Source organism: Myotis daubentonii, chromosome 4, assembly GCF_963259705.1.
Source record: "Myotis daubentonii chromosome 4, mMyoDau2.1, whole genome shotgun sequence".
NCBI lineage: Eukaryota > Metazoa > Chordata > Mammalia > Chiroptera > Vespertilionidae > Myotis > Myotis daubentonii.
The window spans coordinates 77,769,780-77,789,657 of NC_081843.1; the positions used below are offsets into that span (position 1 = coordinate 77,769,780).

Here is a 19,878-nt window from a genome sequence, read left to right on the forward strand (position 1 = left end):
GCAGAAACCAGCTTTCATCTATATGCTGCTCCACATCCTGGTCATTTCAAATTCCAAGTTGGCACAAAAGTCTTTGGGAATTTTACAGAGGATAAACTTACTCTCTAACATGGTCTACACCAGCAACTGTTTCTAAATTACTTTGAGTTTTCTCCCTAAATCTCTCTCTCTCTACTGGATCCACTTCCTTTCCTGTTTGTGTGTCTGAAGGAATTTTCAGGATCTGGCTAAGAGGAAGCTGAATTGAGAATACTTTTTTTTTATGTTTATGGAATTTGTCAGCTTTTTAAAATTTTGTAATTTCTCATTATACTCACTTTTGATCTAAGTTTGTATTTATAGTTTTGTATTCCTTTTCAGGAAAGGAATCCTTCAAATTGCATAAGTTGCAGGCCCCACAAAACCTCCATCTGTCCCTGCCTATACATCTCACTTAGTACTTGGCACATAAAATTTGTCATGTGAATGAATGCATGCACAAATGCACTCATGCGAAGTCACCTAACATCTCTAAGTTCACTTCCTCTGCAAACTAGTAGTGTGATTCTAATGAAATAGTCAAAGTCTAAGAACATTCTGTAGAGCACAACAAGGTGCTCTAAACAAGTAGCAAAAATAGTTTTCCTCCAAAGACATGGAGCATAGCAACTATAAGAACTGGGAGATACTAGTAAATAATGCCAAAGGGGAGTTCTGTGATATGGGTCATAGATAATCTTTCCCAAGTTAAGGGACTCTTCAAGTATCTTCTATTAGAGAAGGTAAGCTTTTCACTTCCTACTATTTATCAGAACTTTTTCATTGTTAAATTCTAATTCTCAGGTAGGAACTGTCTACCCCACAAAAATTTCCTTAATTTCTATTGCATAATTTTGACATCTTCCATATAGTACTTCAAAGTTTAGTTGATTCAAATTCTAGAACATATTCCCCCGAAACCTCCCAATTTCCTGACCTTTGTGATGATAGCCACCTTCTGCTTGACCATCCCCCGGACTCTGTGCACCCTTAGTGTACCAAAAACCAACATGACTGTGCCCATCCCAAAATTAAGGATGGTTACATACCTGCTGGGGAAACATACACAATAGGAGAGAAATGAGCAAACAATAAAACTAAACTGTGTTGCAGGTTGAACCTGGAACAGTTTATTGAATGGAACTAAATAGAACCATGTATTCATTCAACAAGTATTCACTAAGCATGGTGCTCAACTGGCACTGAAAAGTCAATGAACAGCAAAAAAAATAAATCCCTGCTGTTCTGGTATTTACAAGCTTAACGGATGAGACATGAAACAAAAGCCACCTCAAATAAAAGTAGAGAGACTAGAGGACTTTGAGAGGAAATAAGTATGACATTTAAAAAGAAGTGAGAGGAGGAGGGTATGGTTAAAGCTTATGATGGACGGAGTTTATACAGTGTCACAGGTGTGCCCAAGCACCATCTTTATCATCAAACATTTTGTCACTGGGGCCCTCCCCCACAGTGACCACAGCCATTATCTGGAGTGCTCTTATAAAGGGTCAGAGAGCAAGCTTGCCTCCCAGTCAATGATTCTGCAGAAATGCAATCAGCAAACATATACTGGAAGTCTACAGTGCACTGAACATTACACTAGGTATTTTTTTTAGTATATTTTTAGTGACTTTAAAGAGGAAGGGAGAGGGAAAGAGAGATATAAACATCAATGATGAGAGAGAATCATTGATTGGCTGCCTCCTGCATGCCCCCTACTGGGGATGAGGCCCACAACACAGGTATGTGCCGTGACCAGGAATCCAACCATGATCTCCTGGTTCATAGGTTGATACTCAACCGCTGAGCCACACCAGCTGGCTACACGAGGGATTTTGATATAACAAAGGGTAACACTCTGTGTCCATGGGACTATTATAGTATAAATGAGAGCAACCTAGACTGATATGTGGTTCAAATCCAAGTTCCATCATAATTCAGCTGAATGGCCAACCTCACTGGGCCAATCACAGTTCCTGGCCCAAATAGATAAATGCTGATGAAGGAATACCAACCCAATTCTTCAAACCTCAATTTTATTATCTATAAATGGAGGCTAATTCCTACCTCACAGGGTTTTTGTAAAACATTAAATGAGAACTCATTAAAGTGTATACTGTACTATACAGTGTTTAGCATATGACAGATTTATTAGAAATGTTTCATGTTCAAGCTATTTCATTGGACCCAGGTGTTTACTTTGCTCCAAATGGTTTGTCCTACTAAAATGTGAATGTTGGTATTACTAAATGGCATTTTAATTTTTAAATTATAATCCATTTTTTAAAGCAGGAAGCTATTACTCTCTTTGAATTACCCTTGGCTTTGGAAAGCCCAGCCCTTCAGCCCACAGGCTATTCCCAAGACACAATGGGGTAGAAATATATCCTGATCGTTGCTAAGTAGACTCCAAAATGATAACCTAGCCCATAAAGTGAAATCAAGCCTTAGAAAATTGCCAAGAAAATACCAAATGCACAGCTTTCCAGTATCATAAACTAGATACAACCTGGTATCCCATTCCTACCTTAGCAACAGTCCTGGTTATGGAACTAGAGCATTTTGAGGAAAGTCCTGGAGATAAGAGGAGAAAGTCTACCAATGTAGAGAGATGACATGGCTACAAAACAAGAGATAAATGTAGGGGGACAACCAATATTGAACGGGGAGAATAAAGTGTTCACAAAGTCTGAGAATAGGGCAACTCTGAGGAGGCTAAAGGCAGAAATCCAAAGATAAATTAGGATACTGGCAGAGGAGAAAAAAGAGACAGCCATGTCCATCAACACATTTTGATGACTGATCAACTACAGAGAATACAGAAATGGAGCAATTATGAATACACATATCCAAAGCTGGGTTGCCTGGGAGAATGGTGGTATGGTAACCAGCATCAGGAAGTTGGAAAAGGGGTTGCTTTAGAAGAGAACTTTTTTTTAATTTAACAGTCTGGGCTTGAAGCTAAGGCTGGATAATTGAATAGAAAGCAAACAGGCCATCTGGAAACCGAAGATGCAGCATGGGCAGAGGTCAGGAGGAGAGCCTTCAAGGAGGAGCCACGGTTGAAACAAGGAGAGATGAGCTCGCCTAGAAGAGGAAAAAGGAGTGGGCCCTGGGGAACACCCACGTACACAGAGAAGAAAGCTCAATAGACAAAGAAGGAACTCGAAGAGAACCAGCAGAGTTGGAGGACACCAAAAGTACACTTTAAAATAATAAATCAGATCAGACAGCTTCCCCACTAGACTCCCACCAATCTCTCAATTCATTACCTTGGCCACCAAAGCTTTCCATGATCTAGCTTTGCCCACCTCTGGGACCTGTCTCCTCTCTCATGATGCGCTGGCCACATTGGCCTTTGCTGCCCCTCAAATACATGAAGTTTATTCCTACTTTAGGGCCTTTGTTTCTTATCCTTCTTCTAGAAGGCTCTCCATGGATCCTGACTCCCACCCTATCAAATTAGTCTCTCCCACACATTCTCTACCATATCACACTGTTGTACTATCCTAAAGCATACCATTATCTGAAGTCCTTCTGCTTTTATTTGTGTACCTACTTTATTGTCCATCTCTCCACTCTCAAGTGGGTTCTGGGAGAATGGGGTCCTAGGACTTTGTCTGTTTCCATCTTGGCTATATCCTTAGTGCTTGGAATAGTGCATTGCAACTAAAGGACTTAAGAAAAAGACACCTTGGATTGAGCAAGAGCAAAATAAGTGACACAATCTTCATGAAATCAGTTTTGATAAATAGAACAAGGTAAAGCCAGACTGCACTAAATTATGGAAAAGAAAAGGAGTCAGGAATTAGAAACAAATTATTCAACACACACACACATAGAGCCTTGGGGGTGAGCAGAAGAAATTGTTGATAATGCATCACTATATATCACACCTTTCATGAAAGCTGCCTTTGCAGAATCCTATATAATAAAACCCTAATATGCAAATAAATCAAACGGCAGAACAACCGGTCACTATGACGTGCACTGACCACTAGGGGGCAAATGCTCAATGCAGAAGCTGCCCCCTGGTAGTCAGTGTGCTCCCACAGGGGAAAGCAGCTCAGCCAGAAGCCGGGCTCACAGCTGGCAAGCATAGCGGCGGTGGCAGGAGCCTCTCCCACCTCCGCTGCAGGCAGGCGGTAAGGGGCAAGGGGTCCCAGACTACAAGAGCCCTGGACTACAAGAGGGATGTCTCACTGCCAGCTTAGGCCTGATCCTCGGACAGATTGGGCCTAAGTGGACAGGCGGACATCCCCCAAGGGGTCCTGGACTGCGATTGCCAGAGGGCACAGGCTGGGCTGAGGGACCCCTCTCCCACCCCCCAAACCCGCCCAAGTGCACAAATCTCGTGCACCCGGCTCTAGTGTGTAAATAAAACATTTCACTGGATCACATCTTATTTCTTCTACAACTCTCCCATGACAAAAATCTGACCTATACCCACCATGCCTAAAATTCTTGCTTAAGATGGTAATAATTTTTTTAAACTCAAATAGAACAAATGTCAGTTATTTCAAGTTCTGTGTTAAAAAAAAAAAAAATACAGGGCTACATAGTACCCAAAACTGTGGGGCTGTCACTGAAATCTGGGACGTGAGACAATAAGACGTTAAGAACACTTGGTACTTATATACCCACAGCCCCCAGGCACAAAGGAATTCGTTCAAAGATGGGTGCTGGGCTCATGCGGCCTGCGGTTTCCTGGAGTTGGACATTTTACCTTCAGGCCTTTTGTCAGAAGTCTGTGGTCTCATTGGTAACTGTAGAAGGGGACACTATAAAGTGCCATTGTGTTGAGAGGAAAAGATACAGTTTCTTTAAGAATCTGGACAGGGTTGAAGTCAATGGAGGATTTATATAGCATCTCTAAGTCAGAGGTTTTGTTCAAGTCTGAGAAGTGGTTTTTCCCCTCTGTTCCTGCCAGAACCATCAAGCAATCTCTTGCAGCAGCGAAGGATCTCGGACTTCCCAGGAGCTGACATCTGGTGGCTGCTGACCAAGCAGCGTGACGGAGCTCCCGCGGCTCTCCTGCTCTATGGCTAGAACACACCATGCTTTGGGCTTCATTTGCCCCCTCAACGGAAAAACAGGAGAAAAGGCAAAAAGGTAAAAGCAAAACCAGGCAGAGACGGTAGAAAAGGGTCAAGTTAAGTGAGCAGAGAGCAACAGCCACCAAGGAGAGCCAACTTCAGCCAGCCCAGCTTGAACAATGGAAACCACCCAACAGGTGGCAATTAGTTGAGATGCACAGGCTGCTGTTTTTAAGTTGAGACACTGGTAATGTTAACATAATTTGCTAAAAACAAATTTGCACAAAGTAAACTCATGATCTACAAGTTTATTTCAGGTAAAAGCCCCTCCTGATTCCATTCTGAAAACCAGAATTATCTACACTGACATGTATTTAAACAACAACAAAAACCTTCACCCACACCCTCTGACACCTGAGTTAATGAAATATCTACTAACTTGAGCTGGAGAACTTGATGGGGCAAACGACCATCAAGTCATTGGGCCCAGAATTTGGTGAGCAAATGAGCTTTAGAGGGTCAGGGCTTGCCCAGACTTAGTTACAGGCAGCATTCTCTAAAAGGACAAATAATGTGAGATAAATGAGAGACTTTAAGGTCCAGATGGCAGCATTCTTCATGTTGTAAAGCTCAAGGGACAGTGCAGGGCAGGAAAGGGCAAAATGACACCCTGGAGTACCTGGCCAATGGGGAAATTGGCCAGGTACTCAAGGGTGTTGTGGTGCCAGCACAATGGGGAAAGTCATTTTCATTAACCAGTGAAGGTGGGAAGACCCCAGGCTCATTATGGGATCTACTACTCACTTTCTGCACAAAAGAATTTATATATATATATATGGCTAAGTGACCGACCGTATGTCCATCTGACTATCTAACCAACTGACCAGCCGGTACGTATGACACGCACTGGCAATTTAAAAATAAATATTGATTCACGCATGCATGATACATATAAAGCTCTCGCTGGTGCCAATCGCATGCATGTGTTTCGATCTGTCATTGTCGATCATGAATTTGGTTGACACTTCTATTATAGCGAATAGTGATATTAAAGTATTTCTTCTAATTAATTTCTTTTCAATGGGCACAAATCCGTGCACTGGGCCACTAGTAAATAAACATACGGCTTCTAACACAGCATTTAAAAATCCTGCATGTCAAACCATCTGAGTTAATTTGATCAAATAAGTCACTGCTTCTAGAAACCTTCATTTCGGCATCTGCAAAGGTCTGAAGGTGTGATCATGTACTAATACTCTGAGCTGATGGTCAAGAGTGGCCGTCACAGGGGCCCATCAGGGACGCACAGCCACAGCAGAGAAGGGCAGCAGCTGGAGGACAGGATTTCCTTCAACAGGAACCAGAAGCCGGAGAGATTTGCAGGAATCAGGAAGGAGGCGTCTGCCAGGTGAACGCAGAACAAAGCCACCGAGTCACTTACCGCCTCAATAGGAAGCTGCCTCTCTGGGCTAGGAAACCGGCCCAGGAACCTGTCCTCGGGTCCTCCCCCAGAAGGCTGGGACCAAGAGGGTGCACTTGGCCAAGGATTCAAGAAAACCACACCGAGCCCCAGAAATAGAAGAGGTCGAATAGGAGAGGTTTAGCGCAGCTATTTGAAGTGCTAATCGGATCCCTAAACATCAGATTGACCCTTCAATTCATATATGCAATGAGCGCAGCAGCAACCAATATTCTTGGGATCAAACAGCAGGAGACTGTGACTCAGAATAAAAGAATAATATAAACATAAAATGTTCAGTGAATCGGGAAGCAGTTCAGATCCAGCTGGCAACAAGCTACTGAAGTGAAAACTCCTCTGCCCAAATGGTTATACAATTTGCATTTTCCAGAGAAAGAAATGATCATACTCTTCTCAGGCAGTTGCTACCATTAACACTCCCGAAGGGTGGAAGAGAGCGAGGGCCCACACGCAAGGGTTCACAGACACACCCTCTGCAGATGTTATAAAATCTCCATGGATTAAGTGCTTATATTAACCAGAATTTGGGAAATAGCAGAAATGAAGCACCATGGAGAGTGGGGAGAGGTTAAATAAAGCAAGATAATTTTTTTTGGAACTTTTATGAAGCTAATAACACAAAATTTAAAAAGCTACCTTTACTTGTATGCATGCATATAAGCATAACCAATGGACATAAGACACTGGGTGATAGGGGAGGCTAGGGGACTGTCTAGGGCGGGGGGATAAAATGGATACATATGTAATACCCTTTGTAATACTTTAAGCAATAAAAAAAAATAAATAAATAAATAAAAAATAAAAAGCTACCTTTCTGTGCACAATGAAAATGAGAACACAACTCCCAATTTCATAATTACCAGGGGTTTTATGTTTTATTTTGTTCTTTTATCTTTATCTGAGGACATGTTCGCTGATTTTAGAGAAGGGAGGGGGAGAGAGAGAGAGAGAGAGAGAGAGAGAGAGAGAGAGAGAGAGAGAGCGAAAAACATTGATGTGAGAGAGAAACAGTTATCGGCTGCTTCCCACTACCTCCTGCACAAGCCCCGACCAAGGATAGAACCGGAAACCTAGGTATGTGCCCTGACCAGGAATCAAACCCCCAATCTTTTGGTTTACGTGATGACGCTCTAACCAACTGAGCCACCTGGCCAGTGCCATAATCACCAGTTATTAAAGCTGAGGCACTAGGTATTAAATATTTCTAATAGCCCTGAATAAAATGTGAACTGTGACATCTAATTTGCAAAGCAACCCATTAAAATTTGAAATGTGTACACCCTTCATCCAGCAATTCCATTCCTGAGAATCTACTTCATCAAGACAAAAGTATTAATATATAAGGACACATGGACAAGGACATGCACAAGGCTGTCTAGTGAATAACTTCATGGTTGCCAAGGACCGAAACACAGTGACTACCTATCCACAGGGAATTGGCTAAATCCACACCCATTCATTTAAAACAAGGGTGGGGAATCTTTTTTGTGTCAGAGGCCATTTGGATATTTATAACATCATTCTCGGGCCATACAAAATTATCAACTTAAAAATTAGCCTGCTATATTTGGTCAAACATTTAATTAACTTAACCCTAATGCCTTGACAGGGCCAGACCAAATGGCGGGCTAGGTGTTCCCCACCCCTGATTAAAAGAGTAAATCTGAACTACACCTGATGATGGAGAAATTTCTACAAAGTACTGCTGAGTTGGAAAAAATAGAAAAGTCTACATAACCTGATCCAGATTTTTTTTTAATGATTGTATTAAAGATTGTATCTGTATTATGTATGTATATGTTGTATGAGCACAGAAAAGGGTGGAAATATGTGCACTGTCATTGGTTCTCAAACTCTAGTGCACTCCATCAGAATTACCCGAAGGTTCTGCTAAAACACATATTGCTGGGATGCAAGCAGCGTGACTTTACATATTGCTGAGATAAAAATCAGGAGTGGCTGATTCTGTGGGTCTGGGGGAAGGTCTGAGAATGTGTATTTCCAACAAGTTCCCAGGGGGGACTACTGCTCCTGAGAGCAAGGGCACGAGGCTGGAGGACAGAAAGTGAGGTAGTAAATGTAAGTGTGGGGGTGGGGAAGCATTAATGAGATCTGCCCAGGATAATAAAAATGCACACACATAAGGAAAGTTCTTTCAAACGTAGAATTTCAGGTGATCTTTACTTTCTTCTTAATAATTTTATTTATTTTTAATAATGAGTATTATTTAAATAATCATTTAACATAAAACTATTCCAATTGACAAAAAAGGGTGGGAAAGCCTTTGAAATCAACAATTTCCCAAGAAAGAGCTCTTCTGTGTTAGTCACAGCAGTTCTGAACTGATCTTTTGGGAAGATTATTGCTAATTACACTTTATATAAAAATATAATGTGAAAAGGAGTAAATAAGTATATTTATTTGTTTTAAAACCTTCCTTAACAAAAATTTAAGGAAAAGTCCATTTTAAAAGTAACCAAAAAATATTCACCAGCAAAAACACACAATTTAGCTTGTGAATGCAAAATCTCTTCCTCTTTCAAAATTCAATCAAATACCCAGTCAGCGAAAATCTCTTCTTTCAAGCTCTACTTGCATCATTTCCTATCTCTTTTTATGTACAAACTAGAAAATGACAACTATAAGACTAAAAGCAACAAACTAAAACAAACAAAATAAAAATAACAAATAGGACTTTCAAACTCGCAAGTAATGTCCACGAGTTTTATGCTATAAACATCGTAGGTCAATTATACTAATGTACCCATCCCCAGACTTTCACTCTTCTCATCAGCTTCATCACTACAACTCTTCCCTAGCTTAAGCCACCATTCAATCTAAAGATTAAGCCTAGATCTCAACCCAGACTGTACCTGTTTTTAAATATGTTTTTATTGATTTCAGAGAGAAAAAAGGGAAAGGGAGAGATAGAAACATAAATGATGAGAGAGAATAATTGATGGGTTGCCTCCTGCACATCCCTACTGGGGATCGAGCCCACAACCCGGGGGTGTGCCCTTACTGGGAATTGAACAGTGAACTCTTGGTTCATAGGTAGACGCTCAACCACTGAGCTATGCCAGTCAGGCAAAAACTGTATCTTTTCTATTGGGAAAAAATAGGTTGGCCCTCCAGAACTACTCCTTTTTGCCCTTTTAAATACAGATGCAGGAAGCTGCTCAGAGGCTGAAAATTGGATTTGCAGTGTTCACATCCCTAAGGTTTGCAAATCAATACTATAAAACTCCTAGCTACCAGTCTTGTCAATCCCTGCTGCTTCTCTAACTTATCAGAGTGCAGTGTTTCTCTTTTCTGGCAATAGCAAGTGGATCATCATAGTTCATTTTCTTTCTTTATTTATTTTTTTTAAATATATTTTATTGATTTTTTACAGAGAGGAAGAGAGAGGGATAGAGAGTCAGAAATATCAATGAGAGAGAAACATGGATCAGCTGCCTCCTGCACACCTCCTGCTGGGGATGTGCCCGCAACCAAGGTACATGCCCTTGACCGGAATCGAACCTGGGACCTTTCAGTTCGCAGGCCGACGCTCTATCCACTGAGCCAAACCAGTTAGGGCTTATAGTTCATTTTCAAAGTCAGAGTGAGTCTGGGGCTGAGTTCAGGAATATCCTTGCATCCCCAATACTAAGATAGAGTCTCCTTCCTGAAGACAAGCAAACAAAAATATTTGCCAAAAAATGTGAGGGGAAAAAACGTTTGCCATAAAAAGCCAAAAAATTAAACAAATTATCACCGATAGGACCCACCTGAATGAGGTGCTCTTTTTAAAGGGCAAAAAGAAGTTGGGGAATAATTTCTAACATTTTCTTACTTCATGACCACTGTTCTACTTATGTGATCTCATCCTCTGTGATAAATCTTGTAGTTTATATTTTTAAAGTCTATCTTACTGAGGCTTTTCCAATTCATTAGCATACAATTATTATGCTTAGTAGTTTTATAATTTTAAGATATTATCTCAATGTTATAACTCTTTACAATTTCTAGGTTTTTTTTTTGGTTCTACCTAAATTACGTTCTTAACAGGGTTATCTTAATTTGTTTTCCCAAAAGAACCTGTTAAAATAATGAAATAGGATTGGTAGAAGTACTTGAAAGCATCAAAATTAAGAGATCCAATGTAATATATCACAATTAGTCAAATAAGAAAACACATCATCTAAACAAATGCAAAAGAACCTTCGATAAAATTCCACACAAATATAGATAAAATTCTGGAAGAAGAAAAAAAAAGTCAATAATGCTTATCATCGATGATAGGGTTAAACATAGTTTTAAGTTCTTCTTTTTGCTTTTTTAAAATAAAATATACTATGAATTTTTAAATAGTAAGGATTTATAAACCAGATTGTAGTAAGCTGGGAGAAACTAGACGTGCATATTTATCCAACCTCTGAAGGCCGTGGGCAGACAGGAGGCTTGCACCAAGATACAGGAACCAGTTGCTGCACAGCCTTTGTGTCTGCTCTGTTTACATATTACTTATTCAAAAGAATTTGGCTTAAGACTTGTTTTCATTATAGTATAACCCTCACTGACCTCCTTACTGATGAGGCCAAATGGTCAGATTGGCTTAGGTCAATCTGTAATAATATTGACATAAAATGTTAAGTGAAAAAAAATCAGGTTACAACATATATATGTACATACAGTTATGTACATATAAAATTTACATAATTAATATAAGATGCCATCAGTTGGTCAGAACAACAGAAAACCATATAAAATATGCATTTTATATGCCACTAGAAGAAAAACTGCCCATTTTTTAATGTTAGAATTTTGTTTTAACTTATACAGATTTCATCATGTATCATGCTGCTGGTTCCATGTCTTTGTATGTACTCAGTAACTTTGCCTTTTAATACCAAACCATGGTGAAGTGATTTTGAAAGCAATTAATTCATGTTGTGCCAGCAAAGTTCATACCTATTCTGAAGTGACAACAATATAAGCCATGTGACCAAGGTCACACATGCTTAAGTAATGACAGCTACGTCATGACTTCTGCCAGGATGCACGGTGTAGGAGCATCTCAATTTCACAGATATGAAAATAAGAAAAAAAAATGTGCCTTAGAATTAATAAAATGTATTAATGTGTGTGTTTTTGTTTGTTTTTTAAATATATTTTTATTAATCTCAGAAAGGGAGGGGGAGAAAGAGAAAGACAGAAACATCAATGATGAGAGAGAATCATTGATAGACTGCCTCCTGCATGCCCCTTTCTAGGGATCGAGTCTGAAACCTGGGCATGTGCCCTGACCAGGATGGAACCCAGACCTCCTGGTTCATAGGTCAATGCTTAACCACTGAGCAAGACTGGCCGGACTGGTTGGTTGAATTTTAATGGCTTTCATTTGAACATTCTACCTTAAAGGCTAAGGACAACAAGATTTCATCGGCTTCCTCTCCAGGCTATTTCTGTTGCTCTGACCAAGGAGCCCTTCTGAAGAGAGTCCTTGCTGCCTGAGTCCCACTTAGAGTTTTGATGGCTGCTGGACCTTCTTTCTGCATAAGCATTCTGGGGTTAATAGGTTTTTATCTACCTAAGTTAACCACCACGAAGAGCAGCCATCATGGGAACACCACCCAGCATTCTGGAAACCTGGGTCTACACAGGCTGTGGACAATCAGGCACTGGTATGCACTCACATGCACACAGTAAACTTTGCCTTTTAATACCAAACCATGGTGAAGTGATTTTGAAAGCAATTAATTCATGTTGTGCCAGCCTTTTAGATATATAGTAATCCTCTATATATTTAAAAGGCTAAGTGACCATCCAACTGTCCATCCTACCGTCCAAAAAGCCGACCGGCCAGTACATATGACACACACTGGCAATTTAAAAATAAACGTTGACTTGCGCATGGGCAATACATATAAAGCTTTTGCTAGCATCAATCGCATGCACATGTTTTGATCTGTCATTGTTGATCATGAATTTGGTTGACACTTCTATTATAGAGAAAGGGCGAATAATGATATTAAAATATGTCTAATTAATTTCCTTTCAATGTGCACAAATCCGTGCACCAGGCCACTAGTTAGCTATAAGCTATCATTCCTGGGGATCAAGCCCACAACCCAGGCATGTGCCCTTGATCAGAATTGAACCTGGGACCCTACAGTCCATAGGCCAATGCTCTATCCACTGAGCAAAACCAGCTAGGGCAATAAAGTGTATTAATGTTTTAACATAACACTATTTATAGGGGGTAAGATTATGAGTGACTTATTTTCTTAATGCTTCGGTATTTTTCATTTTATTCTAATTAGTATATATTATATGACAGGGAAAAAATGTTTGTTTGGTCTGTTTAACTCTCTTCTCTCCTTTAGGCAATGTTAACTGACTCTTCCCTAGCCTGGGCATAACCAGTAGGTCTAAGTTCAATATAGCAACACCAGTATGTTGACCAACCACAAGGTTTTCTACCAGGATTAGGTTTGTGGATTTGTTTATTTGGTTTGAGGTAGGGAAGCAGGGTGGAATGAATACAACCGAGGAGGAAGTAAGTACAAAGTAAATAATTGAATAAAACTTGGGATACTTTACAATTTAGCATTGGAGCAGTATTTTTTTTTTAATCTTTAATTATGGCTGGGCCAAGCCTGTCTATAGACACATTTTATGACCTGCAAATCACAACCTAAAGAGAGTACTATAGACTACTGGGTAACCCAGGAGAGGGGGGTATTATTTTGCATCCATTTACTTGATCATTTAGTGTTTCTTCAGAGAACACAGTGGGATACATGTAAGAAGAGTGGGGAGGGGTGGAGAGAGAGGGTTACTTGGGTAGTAAAGTGTGTCAAGAGGAAGTGGATTAATATATTTTAACTGACTGAGGATTCTGATTAAACTTGTTCCAATTCCTTGATATTGTTCTATTAAGGATTAATCTGAAATGAGGTCAGATATTTTATGCTAGATCTTGTACTCTTGCTGTATGCCATGAGAGGATAACTCAAAGGCCACCTGAAAAAGCAGCCCTCCTACACATATCCATACTCACACCCCCATCAACACGGGTTCCAAGAAAAAAGGTTTTGTCTGAAAAAGGAAGATGGGAAGAGGAACCCATCTGCCATTTTGTAAGATGAGACAATCACATCACTTCCCTGTTACACCCAGTATCTGTTCTCAACAACAGAATCCTCCCTCAACCCAGAAGGCACCTTGACTGGGAATCTCATTGGGCAACTCTGTCACCCGATCTCCCACATAATCTATGTATATAGCCCAGCACTTTCCTTTGAATTTCTATTTCATGCTTTTAACTGACACAATTATCACTGAACATTTCCCCCAAAAAGACACACACAGAACACGTTCTTCGCTATTATCAGGATGTTATCATAAAACAACATATTCAAAAATCATCTATATGGATGAATTGAGTATTTTTAGTCCAGAGCTAATACAGTTTTTAAAAAGTTACTTGGGGAAATACAATTAAAACCCAGACTTGCAAACCAGGAGCCAACTAGTTTTAAAAGGCTTCATGCAAATAAACGAGACAGTAGCACTGTGTGTTGTTTTTCAAAAGCCTCAGCTCAATAATGAGCAAAGCCTTTCTCCCCACTTCAGTCACATGGGTTTCAAGTCTAAGAAAGGGCCACTTCAACCTGAAGCCCAATGCTCAGGAACTTACATAAAGAGGTACTTCGCTGCAGCTCAACTCCATGGCTTCTGCATCTGCAAACAATAAGAAGAGCATTTATTACCGGAGTCCTCATATAACCAACCAACAGAACTGTGTCCTGACCTTCGGGTATCAATATTGTCGAAGGAGGAGTAACTCATTAGATAGGAAAATTGCAGAGACAAAATTATAAAAAATATAGAAATAAGATGCTACCTGTATAAAACAGAACCCCTTTCTTATTTTGTATTAATATCCACACATAAGGAAATCTATCACCCTGACATTATCCCACTGACTGCTCCCAAAATGGAAATTATATTTCAGAAAGACAAGAAAGGTCAAAATAAGCAGGTTGAAAGTTTCACCTTAATTAATCGCTTGGATGACAGGCTTCTCTGAGATCAGAATCCACTTTTGGTGAAACAAGGCAGATCTTAGAGAGGGCCAGACATTTCAGTCAGGGGTAATGCAGGCCGCTGTCATGCAAACGCACCTCTTCCCCAGCTGCATGCATCTCATCTGCCTTTGGGTGTGCCTGCCCCTTGACACCCACACCCAGAAACCAGCTTCCAGCTTAGGAAAAAAGGAGCCAGCATCATTCAAACAGGGTTAATTGAAGGGAGTCAAATAGGTACAAACTTCCAGTTAAAAAATAAGTTATGGGGATGTGATGTACAGCATAGAGACTATCTATAATAATAAAAGCATAATATGCAAATCAACCGAACAGCAGAATGACCGTCTGGACGACCTACCGGCTGACCACGCCATGACACATACTAACACCAGGCCAGCCAAGGCGGGTGCGATGCGATTGGTCAGGGGGGCCGCCATCGCCCCACAAACGCCCCGCAAAGGGAGGCCCAGGCCACCCTCTGCACAGCAATCAATCACGGACCCCTGCAATTGATCGCCTCAAAGAGGGAGGCCCAGGCTACCCAGCCAATGGCGCTGCGGAGGGTGGGTGGGACCTCCCGCTGCTGGGCAATTGATCACGGAGCCCCGCATTCATCACCCCATAGAGGGAGGTCCAGGCTACCTGACTGGCAGCACTGCAGCAGGTGGGCGGGGTCTCCCTCTGGGAGATCAATCTGGGGACCCAGCAATCAATTGCCCCACAGAGGGAAGCCAGGCAACCAGCCAGCAATGCTGTGGCGGATGTGCAGAGCCAGCCAGCAATTGCCCTGCAGAGGGAGGCCCAGGCCAGCCAAGCGATCGCACCCCACCCCTGTCTGTAGCCTGCAGAGGGAGGCAACTGGTGGCGGGGGAGGGGGACAACACCAGACAGATGGCAAGCAGGGGCAGCGGCAGGGACGGGGCCAGCTGCTGGCAGCTGGGGGAAGGAAAGCCCCGAGAGACCCTGATCGGAGGGGTCCCAGCTTGCGAGAGGGCGTAGGCTGGGCTAAGGGACAACACCCGCCCCATGCACGAATTTCGTGCACCAGGCCTCTAGTAGTTAATAATACTGTATTGCATATTTAAAAGTTGCTAAGAAAATAGATTGTAAAAGTTCTCATTACAAAGAAAAATTCTGTCACTATCTATGGTGACAGATGTTAACTAGACTTATTGTGGTGAACACTTTGCAATATATACAAATATCAAATTATCATATTGTACACCTGAAACTAATAAGATGTTGTGTGTCAATTATAGATCACTTAAAAAATAGGGGAATCCAACCAGTGTTGTTCAGTGATTGAGCATCAATCTATGAACCAGGAGGTCACGGTTTGATTCCCAGTCAGGGCACATGCCCAGGTTGCGGGCTTGGCCCCTGTAGGGAGTGTGCAGGAGATAGCCAATCAATGATTCTTTCTCATCAATAATGTTTCTATCTCTCCCTTCCTCGCCTTTCCTCTCTGAAATCAATAAAAACATATTTTTTTAAAAAGTAGGGGAGGAGGGTTCATTGAACACTACTATAAGACCCAGCCCTCAAGGAGCTCACAGCTGAACAAAAGAGACCTAAAGATTGGGAGAAGGTGAAGCGTGGGCTGCAGGAGAATTCTGAATGGGGCAGACAGGGAGACTCACCACCACCCTCTCGCCTCCGCCCCACAGCGAACAGAAGTGGGACAGGGTTCTGTTCACTAGGCCAAGCCTGGCTCTGGTTCCTGGGCCACAGCCCAGCTACAGTGCTTCAGGGCCTTCTCCTAAGAAGGCAGGCACACAGAAATCCAAATTGTGACATTTGGTATAGCAATCCCCAGAGAACAAACTTGGCCAGGAGGAAAATATAAAAAGTCCTTTATTATTTTTTATGAAATCCTTTAACTTAATACTGGCATCCTCCCAGGTCACAAGTTACATTTCACGAGTCATCCTGAGAGAAGACCGAGAGTCCCATAAGCCCAAGGGGTTGACAATGGAACCCTTCCTTGGCCCTCATTTCCAACATGTTGTACCCTGTGCATACCCACTTAAACGGGATTATGGATGATCATCATCGATTTTTAATGAAACTAACCTCACATATTGGATGAATGGCTTAGGAAGTTCAAGAAAGAAACTTCAAATTAAATACAATACTAACAAGAATATGACAAAATTGAGACTCTCGTTTCTAATATGAATTTTGTTTATCACTATAAAATAAAAATGATGACTAATCTAAGAGCAATGACAAGTAGATCTCCCCAAAATTAAAAATTATAAAGAAGGCACTTATAATATGAATGTATACCTGCTACCACATACCATGACCCTTTACCCTAAATATGCACTAGGCCTCAAGAGATTAACAATATTTTCACTTACGTTTAGAGTCACACCATACATAATTCCAATCCTTCACCTTTCACTCAACTTGATAAAATTATAAGAACACTGAACATTTCTACTTGATAGCATAAGAAATGCATTCTAGCCCTGGCCAGTGTGGCTCAGTTGGTTGGGCATCATCCATGCACCAAAAGGCTGCTGGTTAGATTCCCAATCAGGACACATGCCCAGGTTGTTCGCTTGATCCCTGGCTGAGGATGTGCAGGAGGCATCTGATCAATGTTACGTTTTCACGCTGATGTTTCTCTCTCTCTCCTCCCTTTCTCTCTCTCTAAAAATCAATAAGGTATTTTAAAAAATTAAAATGGTTTTAAAAAGGAGTAAAATTTTAAAAATGCACTGACTATAAAAAGACTGAAATAATATACAGACAATAATAAAGCAACAAACTAACATGCATTCCTTTGTGAGCAAATCTTTGAAGACTTAAAATTTTTAAGAAGTATATTATAACAAGTTAAGCTGTGTGGGAGGCTTACCATACACGTATTTACTATATGAAAGTACACATGTTTCTCACAACTCAACATGTGATATTTGTTAGATTTTGTCTGATAATAAAGTACATCAAAAAGAAACCACTTTTGAGGAGAATGTGAAGACGTATTCTGAAGAGTGAATCCCCTGTCAAAACTTCCTAGTCGAGTTGTGGAGAAAAATAATTTGGAGCAAATTATAGACTTGATAAAATAAACTTCAAGCTGAAAGATATATCTTTACTTGGATTTTCCTAAAATCAATTGCTCTGTTACAGTAAAGAGCAGTAGGCTCTGTGCTCGCCTGCAGGCCACACGGCTAACCCACACTGGGCCTCCTTTCACATCACCTTTAATAATTAAGCAAGTTGTATTTGCGAGGCAAGTTACAACTGTCAGAATTCTTCACACAGTAGCTTTTCCCTGCATAAATGCCATGCTCTCCACTTCATTTTACTTTCTAATGCTTCAGTTCTCCACCTGTAATTTTAAAATTTCAGATTCAAGTACTTTTTTTTCCTTTAATTGTACTTCATTTTTGAGAATGTGTCTTACGGAGATAAAAGCCAAAATAGTTCCAGTTTTGCTGGCAAATGCCAGGGGATCGTTTGGGGACCAAACTTAATTTTTAAGTTTGCTCACAAAACGGGGGGAAAAGTCTTATGAAAAGAACATCAAGACACAATGTTTTAGACATTATGAGGAATAAATATTCCAATATCTTTGATTGTTAATTAACTCAAAAGAAAAAAAGACAATTTTCAATAGGTAAAAATATGTTAAGTTAATGAGGAAAGAAAATATAACATTCAACTTATACAGAAAAAATCAGTTCTTGACTTTATGAAATTCTGGATTTTGCATCTAAATGAAGTATTCTAAGATTAATTCAATATAAAGCCCATGACTTATATTTTGTCTGTGAACACAAAATAATCATTGGCTTATATGTATTTTACAAAACCTATTAACAGGTAATGCTCAAAGAATATTTATCAAGACTATTAGTAACTACATTAGAAAGGATAATGATATGTCAGGCACCATGCTAAGTATTTTACAAATTTCATCTCAGAGATTCACACAACAGCCCTGAGAGAAAAGTGTAGGAAGTTAAGCTGAGAAGCAAAAGTTACCTAAACATAAATTTTTAAAGAAATAAATTGATCATTTACAAGATAACAAGCAACTGCCTCCCCCATTCATTCTCTACCCACCCCTTCCACCCACCCTTAATGCTAGCATCTTATTCTCCCAGCCATTTCTTCTTGTACATCAACAGATGTCTTTGTAGTTACTTGTTTTGACCTTCATGTGGTTATCAAGTGTTGTAAATAAAACATAAATCAATTTAAAATAAAATTAGAAATATTTTTTAAAGCATAAAATACGGTTAAATGGAGTTGAAAAAAGTACTGTTGAGTACTGGAGAACTTCTCAAATCATGAAACTACTGGATCAGTGAGAATGTGTCAGAGACCCATTAACAAGTGAAAAAGAAAAATAATGAGAAAAAGGCTTAAAGATAATAATTTCATTTAGAAGGAAGCAAATGCCTGACAGTACAGGCTCGGGAACAGGCTGTGTTTGAACACCATCTTTGCCCGGTTCTATGTGACTTTGGGCCTGTTATTTCACCTCCCTAGGCCAATTTAGAACTAGTAACAGTACTTACCTAATCTGATTGTTGGGAGGATTAAAAGATTTGATAGAGTCTTTAAAAAAAAAAAACACAGTGCCTATCATATGCATTCAATTAACACTAGCTGTAATTATTACATATTTATTATTATTGTACATGAAACATACACAAAGGGATGGTTTTAGAAAGCATTTGAGTCTATTTCAAATGAAATCACTCAGAGCCTCTACCAGGGGTCCTCAAACTTTTTAAACAGGGGGCCAGTTCACTGTCCCTCAGACCGTTAGAGGGCTGGACTATAGTTTAAAAAAAAAAAACTATAAACAAATTCCTATGCACACAGCGGCGGCAAAAACACCCGGCGGGCCAGATAAATGTTTTCGGCGGGCCGCATGTGGACCGCGGGCCGTAGTTTGAGGACCCCTGCTAAACATTAGATTGATTAAAATGATTCAGCAGAAATTGGGGTCACGCAGGTCTGCAATGAACCTACCCACTCAATGAACCTGCTCAGCCTCACCCTGACAGCCCAGAGCACACTCGAGGCATCAGGAATACTGAAGAGCACTGGGCCAGATAAATACAATAGTGTAAAGCTCTACAGAGCTTTATTTGGTTTTTATAGAGCTGAATATCCCCACTACAGTTTGAAGATGCAAAGAGCAGAGAAATTATCATGGGGGCAGCTATATTAACGCCTCAGCTGGAAACCTCTACAGTTAGAGAAGATGCTGACCCACAGCTCCTTATACGAACCTGGGAGT

General features: G+C 40.5%; 1 protein-coding gene across 6 annotated transcripts in view; it reads right to left on the reverse strand.

Moving 5' to 3' along the window:
• Positions 1–19,878, reverse strand: part of ARHGEF28 (Rho guanine nucleotide exchange factor 28) — a 263,386-nt gene that overhangs the window by 208,514 nt on the left and 34,994 nt on the right. The window contains exon 2 of one of the 6 annotated variants that reach the window (XM_059694333.1): positions 14,219–14,262. The exons of the other annotated variants lie outside the window; for them this stretch is intronic. Within the exon in view, the coding sequence (XP_059550316.1) occupies positions 14,219–14,251 (33 nt within the window). The 5' untranslated portion in view covers positions 14,252–14,262. The remainder of the gene's footprint in view (positions 1–14,218; positions 14,263–19,878) is intronic. 6 annotated transcript variants of the gene reach the window in all.